General features: G+C 34.8%; 2 protein-coding genes across 8 annotated transcripts in view; one reads left to right on the plus strand and one right to left on the minus strand.

Moving 5' to 3' along the window:
• LOC126908685 (uncharacterized protein MCAP_0864-like) overlaps window positions 1-11,627 on the minus strand; it is a 244,180-nt gene that overhangs the window by 88,721 nt on the left and 143,832 nt on the right. The window lies entirely within an intron of this gene.
• On the plus strand, window positions 4,319-10,871 carry LOC126908704 (uncharacterized). 3 transcript variants are annotated; one of them, XM_050691012.1, is made up of 8 exons: window positions 4,319-4,489; window positions 5,587-5,641; window positions 6,472-6,616; window positions 7,000-7,176; window positions 7,298-7,490; window positions 9,158-9,372; window positions 9,546-9,690; window positions 10,087-10,871. In XM_050691012.1, the coding sequence occupies exons 5-8, from the start codon at window positions 7,394-7,396 to the stop codon at window positions 10,251-10,253; spliced, it is 624 nt and encodes a 207-aa protein (XP_050546969.1). In that variant the 5' UTR covers window positions 4,319-4,489; window positions 5,587-5,641; window positions 6,472-6,616; window positions 7,000-7,176; window positions 7,298-7,393; the 3' UTR covers window positions 10,254-10,871. The 3 variants fall into 3 exon arrangements, 2 of the variants coding, with proteins under 2 accessions (XP_050546969.1, XP_050546970.1); XR_007704815.1 differs by lacking the exons at window positions 7,298-7,490; window positions 10,087-10,871; XM_050691013.1 differs by lacking the exons at window positions 4,319-4,489; window positions 5,587-5,641; window positions 6,472-6,616; window positions 7,000-7,176; window positions 7,298-7,490 and adding an exon at window positions 9,001-9,089 and having other exon boundaries at window positions 10,084-10,871.

An 11,627-nucleotide genomic window follows, 5' to 3' on the forward strand; every position in this document is an offset into this window, starting at 1 on the left:
ACTTGGATATACCTACTAACCAACTGTACTAGGATTCAGGTCAGACGTATTGTACATTACATATAACTTATATTTACTAAATATCTAAATATAACTTTACTTTGTCGTTGACATAAAACAATTGTCTAATTTTATTTAATAATCTATTCCCCTGTAACTAAGGTACACGATTGCCTGTGTCTCCTTCAGGCAATTAAAACANTACACGATTGCCTGTGTCTCCTTCAGGCAATTAAAACTCATTTAAGGAGATAGGGACGATATTTGGGCAGACGTCGGGTAGCTTCCGATTCTTGGTTTTGACCAAGATCCTCAACTATTAAACAAACCCCTAACACCAGGTAACCGTTATTATTATTGTTCACTCGCTGCCATATCATATACGGCGGCCCCGGACCATCTTATCGCGGGTACTTTACGACATCAATAATAGCAATAATAATAACACTTGTTTTCTACATCAGTAGCAAATTTGACCGTACACGGAAATATTGTTTATCTCCGCTATTAACGTAGCTACTTTTGATTATTATGCGCTTTCAAACAACTACCATGCTACGCGACGAAACCCAACATGCTAATTATGCTAAAAGAAAACCACCTACGTAGCGAAGAGGGGAACCCAGCTACCGAAATTTTACTACTCCGTACGCCGCTCGATAGCAAAATTCCGGTCCGCGAACCCGAAGTGGGGGTTTTCGACAACACCACGGACGGTGTCAGCGAAGAAGAAATCGACGCGAGCAATCAGCGGCTCGTCGTAGCGCCTTTATCGGAGGAACATCCGGTGAACCTCGCGCTACACACATCAGAAGACGAATCTGATGTCGACCAACCGGGGAAAATTACGCGCGCAAACGGATTACTAGGCACGCCGTACGTTGAGGACGTATACGTTGCTCGCTCGATAGCGCACGTGACAGAACAAGTCGGGACGATCCGATAGAATATTCGCGATATTTCGAATAACGCGCGGACCGAGGCACGGATGACTGAACTAGAAAGGTCGCTGTCGCGTATGTCAATGGAACAGCGATAGAATTCCAACATGCTTGAGCGCNAACGGATTACTAGGCACGCCGTACGTTGAGGACGTATACGTTGCTCGCTCGATAGCGCACGTGACAGAACAAGTCGGGACGATCCGATAGAATATTCGCGATATTTCGAATAACGCGCGGATCGAGGCACGGATGACTGAACTAGAAAGGTCGCTGTCGCGTATGTCAATGGAACAGCGATAGAATTCAACAACAAGCCCGCAACATGAGACGGTCGTACGTACAAGCGTCGCTACCTCGGATTAGCAAGACGAACATTATCAGCGCACTCATACATATGAGAACGAGCCGACCGATTTTTCGTTTACGCGCCAACCACGGGAGGGGCAATTCAACACAACCGACGGTCGTCGGTCCTTTAATGATTTGTCGCCTACCCGCAGCTCGCGGTCGGTACTGGTACCCTACCACGACCTACGCACCGTACGCGCCTGCTTACCTGAGTATTACGGGAGAAACGAAGAGGACCCACGGGAGTTTCTAGACAGAGCGGAGGATCTACTCTGTCAGGGCGGTATACATCCAACCGCTTGGGTGAACATCATCGTCGTCATGTTTCTGAACGACAGGGCAGGTGATTGGTGGCGAGCGATTAAATTAAACAATGTGCCATGGACGGAATTTAGGTCCCAATTACTCGAGGAGTTCGACAAAATAGATATCCGGACTGCGCTCGAGACGGACTTAAAAACGACGCGACAGGGCCCCCAACAAGCGTTAACCGAGTTTATTATTCATAAACAACGTTTGGCCGCGCGAGTACGTTGTGGGTTACAAGAACAACAACTTTAGCGACAGTTAACGGAGCTTTTACGGGACGATTACCGCGCTATGATACGGTTAATGCACCCAGCGTCTTTCGCCGATCTACGTGAGATAGCGCACGACGTAGATAAGACCGCGGCTCCTCGGTATGCTCCGCCAGCGTCCCGACAGCCAGCCGAACTGCCTCCGCGGCATACCGCTCAACTAGCGGCCCGACAGCGAGTGGGTTATGCAAACGCGGACGCACCGCCATCCCCGTGCCGATATTGCAGTGAGCGACACTGGCATCGTCAATGCTCAAATAGACCGTCGGTATCGGGAAACGGCAATCGGCTAGGAGGGAATTAGTCCGCCCCCCCAGCCTACAACAGATCCAAACAGGGCCCAGCGTTTTAAACGACGTTTCAGTTAAAACGCGCCCTACGCAATTTTTATCCGGTAACAACATATCACGCATCACGACCGTCGCGCAAAACATCGAATCTAACGGCCCTTACAAGTTACATACTGCCAACGATATTGGCACTTTTTCGGCACCGCACCGCACCCCTCTTATCGGAATGGAGGGTACGCCGCGGTAAATTCGGATGTAATCAGGGTATCGGAGTTCGAAGACACTGTCGACACGACCGAAGATAGTGCGAGTCAGGTGTTCGAAATTTTTTCGGGCACAGTGGGGAGGGGGTGTCAGTCGACCCGGCTAGTTCACTAATGGCAGTTAACACTGTCAGTGGGCAAACCGGCATCGCGGTTAAGAACCAGCTGCCCCTCGTTCGAACCGTAAACCACCCGAGTAATGTAAATGGCCGCGCAGAAAATTACTACTCCAGCAATCGAGTTAGAATTCCAAAATGGCTTCGTCACAGCTTTACTCGACTCACAAGCGCATAAATCGTATGTAAAACCGATAATTGCTGCTTATAAATACGGAACTGTTTAAAAAGGACACACCGACGTGGTTAGACTAGCGGACGGACACACCGCCACGACGAATGGTACCGCCACGTTTACCGCTAAAATCGCGGATTTAGAAGTGCTTTTTTTAGCGGTTATTTTAGACGACCTGTATTGCGACGTATTACTCGGCCATGATTTTCTGACTGATCAGAAAGTCGCCTGGGACTACTCAGCAGGAACAATACACTTAGGTACTAAGAAACGTACAACCTCTTGTTGGAAATCGGGCGCACGACACACGATCCGCAAACCTTTACTTAGAATAATAATCGTAATAATCAAAACGAGATAAATCATATAAAACTTGAACACACTAAAAGTACAATAAAGTAATACACGACGATAAAGACTTATTGTCAGAATTATTTCAACAAAATCTTACTACATAAAAATGAGATTATCCACAGTGCTCCCGGGGTACTCTCCCCTACAATTCAATCCATTCCATCGTATATACTAAAACGTTTTGTTTTTTTTTTTTAGTCTAATACAAAGTTAATAATACAACAATTCTACAAAATGTTTATAAATATTGTAAGGTTTCAGCCAAAACAGAGGGCATACTAATTACCCACTGCCCAGGGGGAACACTGGACAGTGACCTAGTAGCCGCGCCAAGCAAGATAGTACTTGTTGACGGAGCTACTAGGTTTTGATAAAAAAAAAAAAAACAAATATTAATAAAAATGAGGGAAAAGTATAGAGAGAAAAAAAAGAGGCCATGTATAATATAATAACATTTTTTTAATGATTTAATTATTAAAGATTTATAAATATCGTTATTCATAAAGGAAAAAAAATAAAGAAAAAGAAAAAGAGAGGTGCCAGTTACACAAAATTAAATATGGGGTAAAAGGGGGTTTCATGTTGATACTTGTCGTTGTTGTTTTGAGGAGTGACGGCCCACCACCGGCCATAGTTGTGCCTCACATCATCATTGGTATCTCAACGTTTTATTTAAAAAAAAAAACGGAGGACAAAACAAATAGACTACAGCCTGGTTGACACCACAAGTAGACGGCAGGTCGACTCGACGCTTATTTTAATAAAAAAACGGAGGACAAAAAAAACGTGGCTTTCACAATAAAAATTATATAGAAAACACGACTTGTCGCCTCGGTAGTATAGTTGAGAAAAAATAATCTGTTGTCGCGGCATTTGTATATGATTGTCGTCACGCCGGGTGGTGGTGGTGGTGCCAACTTTGACACGTCCATTGGGGGGAAATACAACAATATGGGTATAGGTGCACAGTGAACGGTCAGCTGATGACGATAGGATGACAGATATCGGACCGGTTGACTAGTGGAGGTCATTACATACACAATTATTAAAATACTTTACACCTACTGCACACACCTCTAATTAATAAGATTTATAAAAAAATTAGTCAAATTCTGCAACATTAAAATATTCAACTTCCTCGTCTAATAACAATAGATTATTGTTATTAGTATTAAATCTATACTAATGATGAAATAATAATAATGTTCAAAAAAAGTTGTGTTAAAAGAAAAATTACTTTAAAACTATTATTGGTTTCTATTTGTAAAAGTTCGATTGTTGATATTTAGCTTTTTTAAAAATAAATTTCCCTTGAAAAACAAAAATATATAAATCGTTAAAAAATAACGAATTCAATTTACTTGTTAAACTAAATACATGCAACTATATTATTCTCATCAAATATTTGGTCAATTATTCAGGTAACTATGTTGCTACAATATATATTATATATACAGAACGGAATACATATAACTCATAACTGTTATAACTTTTAATACAATAAACATTTTACTGTATTCTTTTTAATAATAATATTATTTTTAATAATAAACGAAAAAATCGTAAAATGAATAGAAGATTACAAAAATATTTTTACAAAAGATAAAAAACGATAGTTATTGCAAATGTTGTCTGAACACAAAAATATATATCCTAATAGCAATAAATCAACATTATCCCAAAACTTTAAAATGTTCTTATTTATTAATTAAAAAAACTAAATTTTTAATATTATTAATTTTTTATAAATTTTCAGAAAAAGCTATTTTTAAATTTTATATAATTATTTTTATGTTATCAATATATTGTTATTACAAGTAAAATATTCAATAATTTTTTAAAAATAAAACATCAACCTTATGTCTTTACATAAGGTTTTTTTGTATCTTGACTTTTATTAAAAAAATTACTTGACAACCTGTAATATACGTTTGTTTTATAGAATATTCATAGAAAATTCGAGGTCAGAACATTAAAATGCTGTGCGCCTCGGCTTAAATTATTCCAAATTACTTAAAATTTTCAGAATATTATTTTTTTATACTAAAAAAAAAATTGGAGAGGTGTTAAAAAAGAAATTTTGAAATTCTTAAATAAAAGACCACCCTAGTACTACGTGTATTAAATTGCTTGTAGTTCATATTAAAGCTAATTATTATTTTATTTTTTTAACAATAATAATTCTTTGTTGTGCTGCTTTACTCGAAAAGTTAATTTTCTGCTATCATTTCTTACATCCTAAACTCGTAACTTATTATATTATGTTATATTATTAATTTTATACAGTAAAATGTTAGTTTTATACAATTTTAAAACAATTATAAATATTTTATACTTAAATTTCTGGTCATATCGAATCATGAGCTATTTATCTTACGGTATAATACTGCAGAATAGCTTAAAACACTAAATAAGAGCCAAGCTAATTAAAATTATGTCTTAAAACTTTTTCATTCTCTAGATCTTAAAAATCATTAATATTAAAAATAGGAAAATTAAAATTAAAATTTTTTTCTAGGTCAATTAATTTGCCAAAAATTATGTATTTGAGATTTCAAATAATTCTGTATTTTGTAAGTTAATCTCATAAATTACCATTATTATACCATATTTTTATACACCATTTTTTTTTAAATGGTAGAACAAATTTAACATGATATATAACTACATAAAAATTTATATTTACGAAAATATATGAAAATTACAATCGTTGAAAACGGCAGTTTTTTTATTTGTTTAGCAATTTTAAATGTCTATTACTATCTGAAGAGTACATAGATAAATTTGTAATTATAATTGACACGACTTACGTCACAATAATGTAGTCGACACTGATATAGATGGTACAAAGGCATGGGTCGTTTATTACTGAAGAACAACAAAAGATTATTAAAAAAAAGAAATCGAAATGACGAACCCAATTAATAATAATATTCGCATAAAATCGCGGCACTTTAGCTGTTGTCAGAGATGTGGTGACCGACATGGTCCTCGGACGTCAATAGTAACAGCGTTGATGGCGACGGTGCGGTATCGGTTCATCTTGTCAGGTTGCGCAACACGTCCAGAGCCAGTGGCGTAAATCATCGACGACCTGAAGCAGACTCGACCAATATTTGCGACGGGTCGTCGTCGGGCCAGCGACACTTGCTGGACTCTGTACCTTAACGTCTGGCAGGCTGTGTTGGTCAGTCCAATTACCGTGTACACGTAGTAGAGCGATCGCTGACAAATGCGACACAGGTCGTAGGGCTCTGTGTATCTAACGTATCATAATAATATAGATGATTAACTTTCTCTCGATATACTATTATTGGAAATCCATTTAATTACCGTGGAACTTTATAAAAGTTCTGTGTAAAGTGAATTTTAAAACCAGTAGCTAAAACCAATTTTTTTTTAGGGACTAATATTGTCAACATCAGCTGATATAAAAATTGATCAAGTTATTAATTATTTGTCATCCAAAAATTTACCACAAGCACAAAATGCATTCCATAAATGCATTGCTAATTTAAACATAAATGGTTTTGAACAAATGAATTATGGTAAGACGTTGAAATAACTTTGACATCCTTATATAATTAAAATAATTCATTAAACGCTGATCATTACATTTGTAAAAGAAGTATAATTTTTTTTTAATTTACTATAATATCAATTGAGCCACTATACTTTTACAAGAAAAAAATTATTAATAATCCTAAAAATCATTTTAAAACCTTAAGAAAATCCTAATACAAATACAAAATAAAATATTAACTAAAATAAAAATGAATGAGAATAAAGTCTATCCAATTAGCATCTTTTTAAATTTTATATAATTATTTGTATTTTAATGTTGCAACTATTTATTTTAAATAGTATTAATTTTTGAATGAGTTATTCAGATGTATAATTAATTTATCGTTATTAATTTGTAATTTTACAGAAGAATTCAATCAATTTTTAAGTAGTCTGGGAGATGATATAATTTCTCGTGAAATTCATCCAAAAGAAATGAGTCAAAAAATAATTGAATTTTTAAAATTAGATAAATCTATTATTACAGAAAATTTTGAATATTGTTGTATAATTTTCCACTCAAGTTTGTTTGCAGTAGAATAAGGTACAAAATAACGAAATGCTGATATTAATAATATCTCAATGCTTTTTAAATTTNTATTAATAATATCTCAATGCTTTTTAGATTATTCTAACAATTCAATAAAAAATAAATTACATTTTAGAAATTCAATGTCTTGCGAATTGACAAGAAATTAAATTTATACTTTATACTATTTTCCATTGTTATAATTCAAATAACAAAAATTAATAAAATAAAAATGATTAAATTAGAAGTAGGTCTTGTATATGGTGAGAACATCGGGTTGTGGTTCTATCGGCGTCATATGGTTCGAGGGTTTAGAACGACAAAGACAAGTAAATATAAAAATAATAAACGCAGTACATTATAAATTGAGGTGTAATAAACTTTTGTCTTTCTAATGTCCTAACTAAGTGGCAACGAAACGGCGGAGCCAGTTCACGAATACCATATAATGTTCTAATGTATAATATTTTAACCAACCAGTCAAAATTAACACTTAAAGATACTGATTTAATAAATGATCTATTGCTTTGTCATCCTTTACTCAAACTTATTAACTCCAAATAATTGGGATACCATAAATTTACTTGCTTCTGTTTTTTTTGCAAATTGCTGTGAGATGATTTGATAAATATTTCAATATGTTTATACAATTAGAGATATTGGATTTGCATTTCGTCACAAGATAAATAATTAAAACAAATTCTTTTCGTATATAAATCACACGCGTAAAAAAGGTAGCCGACAACAACACAGGTTTGTGGCTGACAATTGTTCAATTAGTATATACTGACACGGCCCCGCGTCGCTTCGTTATACGCGATGTCCCGCGACTCGTGCCACCTTTATCAGCCGTCGCCCTACTATGAGTATTTGACTGACCAACACCGCGTGCCATACGCCACGGTGCAAAGTCCGGCAAATGCCGCACAGCCGACGACGACCCGCCGCAAATGATACGTTGAGTCTTCTTCCCGTTGTCAGCGTGACAACGTCGAGGATGTTCGCCCCGGTTCCGGACGTGCCGCACGACCGGACTCGACGAACCGATCCGCACCCGCGCACCGTCGCCATTATAGCTGCTAACTTTTTGACGCCGAGGATCATGCTGGACACCGAGTTGTGGACGTCAGCGAAAGTGCCGCGATATTAAGCGAAGATTATTATTACTGTATTCGTCTTTTCGGTTTATTTGTCTTTCTTTAAAGTTAACCCGTTGTTGCTCATTAATAAACGGCCCACGTGTCCTACCCTCAAAACCAGCGTCGACTACATTTTTGCGACGTAAGTCGCGTCAATACGATGAAATCGAATGCCGCTCTGAAAGGATTTTTGTACTCTATATAGTGTAATACGGTACCCCCCTCCCAATCCAGGGATATTGTTGTCAGCGTTTTTAGCGAATGTCTTTTTATTTTACATATTAAATGTTACATGATTAATACAATTTGATAGTATTGTTAACAATGGTTGAATTATAGTTATAATATAAATTATAGATAATTATCAATTACAATATAAAGCGATATACGTGTATGCCAAGCAATTGGACATATACGACACCACCCTCCGGTCCACCATTGCTAGCGGTGACTTACCGGTTTGGTATCGCAGGCGCCGACTTATGAGCGAGCAGCAAGCCCATCTCGAATGCGTCCATGTGAAATACATCTAGTTAGCAACTGTACAATCTTGCTCCCCCCCGCATAGAATTTGAACATTAACAGGCTTCCTCGTCTTATAACTAAACGTTAATTAAACTATGATATAAATATTTACATAATACAAGTTTTTTTAATATATCTTTTTAATTATAAAAACATCTTTATTTTAAGGTAACGGGCGATTTGAAAACATATAAAAAACATATAAAATTCTGCGAGCTTGCATAAAAATGTATTCTCTTGATGGACATGATACGTCAGAAATGAGTAATTGAACCTTATACACTGTCTATACAATTAAAAATAAATGGGCAAATAGTTTTACTATGCTTTAGATGTGTACGAAGGAGATTTAAACGAAGACGACCGAAACGATGTACGAAAATGTATAGTCGGAGATATAATTAAAATTATTTCTGGTAAAATTCCTCTAGATGGAGTTGTTCGTGGTATAAAATTCTTCATTTTTGGATCTGACGAAATTCCTTTTGCAGAGTATTGTTGTGCTGCTTTTTACACGTATTTGGTTTTAGATGATTCCATGTTTTCTGTAAGTAAAAATTAACCAATAAAATATATTATTATACACCTTTTTTGTTTTATGAAATATAATTTTAAAATATATATCAAGTAATTACAATTGTTGAAAACAGCACTTTTTTATTCGTTTAGCAATTCCAAATTACTATAACACTCTGAAGATTGAATATGTTATTTTTTTAGGGACTAATATTATCAACATCAGCAGGTGTTAAACTTAATAAAGTTATTAATTATTTGTCATCCAAAAATTTACCACAAGCACAAAATGCATTCCATAATTGCATTGCTAATTTAAACATAAATGGTTTTGAACAAATGAATTATGGTAAGACATTGAAATAACTTTGACATCCTTATATAATTAAAATAATTCATTAAACGCTGATCATTACATTTGTAAAAGAAGTATAATTTTTTTTTAATATACTCTAATATCAATTGAGCCACTATATTTTTACAAGAAAATAAACTGTATATAATCCTAAAAGTCATATTAAAGCTGTAAAAATATATTGAAATGAAACTTTACAATTCCCAGAGTAAATTATTTCACTACTTTATACTTTTAACGTTAAGTTAATTATCTTAACATAAATGACGGATCGGGGGGTTTTACTTGACAATCGTATAATATCAATTACAAACAGTAACTTTATTATACATATATATATATACAAACTAATAAATATTAAATATATTAACATTAGAATAATAATAGTAGAAAAAACAAACAAAAACGTCACCCAGCCATCAGCTATCCATAGTGCAATTAACGTTGAATCGACTGCCAAAACGCTTCCCAAAGTAATTGTTCCTTTTGCGTATGGAATGTCAAACTCCGCTGCTCTATTTCCGTTGAGCACTCGAGTAATAGCACGTAACTGGTAACATAAAGTGTTGGTTGTCACCTAAACAGGCCAATACCAACCAAAAAACAATGAAACAAATTAAAAACACGCCAGCTCACTGGCCACGAGTCATCAGACTCAAGAGATGCGGTACGACTTCAATCGCGTACACCGACGTAGTGCTCGCAAGGTGCCGGTAGTGCCGGACACGATTGTTGTCATTACATTGAGAGGGGTAATGCCAACTCGAGCTATGTGTAACTTTACCGGCTACACGCATAACTTTTGAACAAAAGCCTTAAGAAAAACCTAATACGAATGTCAAACATCTTTGCAACATTATAATCTATTTAGTTTTGTAAAACATGTAAGCCACTATGTTAATAGTATTGTAACATTATTATGTTATAAATAAATCAACCATAATTATAATATAAATGTGTTAATTTTACTTGAATAAATGATAAATACTGAAATGGTATTTTTTAGCTTTGATGCGAAGCTGAGAAGGTATTGGTTCTACTATGATGTCTTAGCCTTTCATTGGGTATATTTTTCTTATAAATCTGACCCTTTACCTGCCCACAGGGGAAGATTTAAAATGACAACTTTTTCACAAAAAATTAACTTTTTCAAATTTATATTTGAAAGTGTTCCGGAAAGTCTGATACTTTTATATATATCTTAAATTAAAGCTAATATAATATACTATATTATGAAAAAAAACAAATTTTATTTTGTCTTCATGGTGTAAATGGCTACCAAATGCTATATTTGTGTGAAAAACTTGATTTTATTTTTACATTTTACATCAATAGAATTTTAGCTTCGATGCGAAGCTAAGAAGGTATTGGTTTTACTATAATGTGTTTTTTTTTTTTTGTGTGTCTGTTACCACTTTTTCTCAGCTCTCACCGAACGGATTTCTTTCAACGATACGTCAAAAGATCACAAATCGTATCTAGTCGAAGACATTACCCTTAAAAATTGGAAAAAAATTCCCCCGTTCCCCGTAAATGGGGGAAATCTCCAAAATAATTACAAATTTAAAAATCGCTAATTTTTTCAATTTTTTTTACTTAAAACTGCCATAACTTTTTCAAAAATGAACAAATCAATATACTTTTTTTTTATAAATGCTTGATGTCTTTACCTATTAGTTGGTATATTTTTTTTATAAATTTAGCTCTTTACCAGCCGACAGGGGGGATTCAATATGACAACTTTTTGACAATTCTTTTAATAAACCCTTTTTCATTCGACATACTTTATCTTAATCGAGATATTAAGGAACCAGCAGATCAAGTAGCTTTTGGAATAAAACACCAATTTTTTTAAAATTAAACACTATCTAAAGATTTGCATCGAAGCGTTTATTTTTGATAGTGATTTTAATCACTGTCAGATATCATTA

Source organism: Daktulosphaira vitifoliae, unplaced genomic scaffold (genome assembly GCF_025091365.1).
Source record: "Daktulosphaira vitifoliae isolate Bord-2020 unplaced genomic scaffold, ASM2509136v1 Scaffold_5, whole genome shotgun sequence".
NCBI classification, from domain to species: Eukaryota; Metazoa; Arthropoda; class Insecta; order Hemiptera; family Phylloxeridae; genus Daktulosphaira; species Daktulosphaira vitifoliae.

Coding starts and splice junctions, on each gene's coding strand:
- LOC126908704 (XM_050691012.1), top strand. CDS start 7,394: ATGATTAAATTAGAAGTAGGTCTTGTATATGGTGAGAACATCGGGTTG. Junction 9,373..9,545: donor TAGATGATTCCATGTTTTCT/GTAAGTAAAAAT, acceptor TTATTTTTTTAG/GGACTAATATTATCAACATC. Junction 9,691..10,086: donor TTTTGAACAAATGAATTATG/GTAAGACATTGA, acceptor TAATAATAGTAG/AAAAAACAAACAAAAACGTC.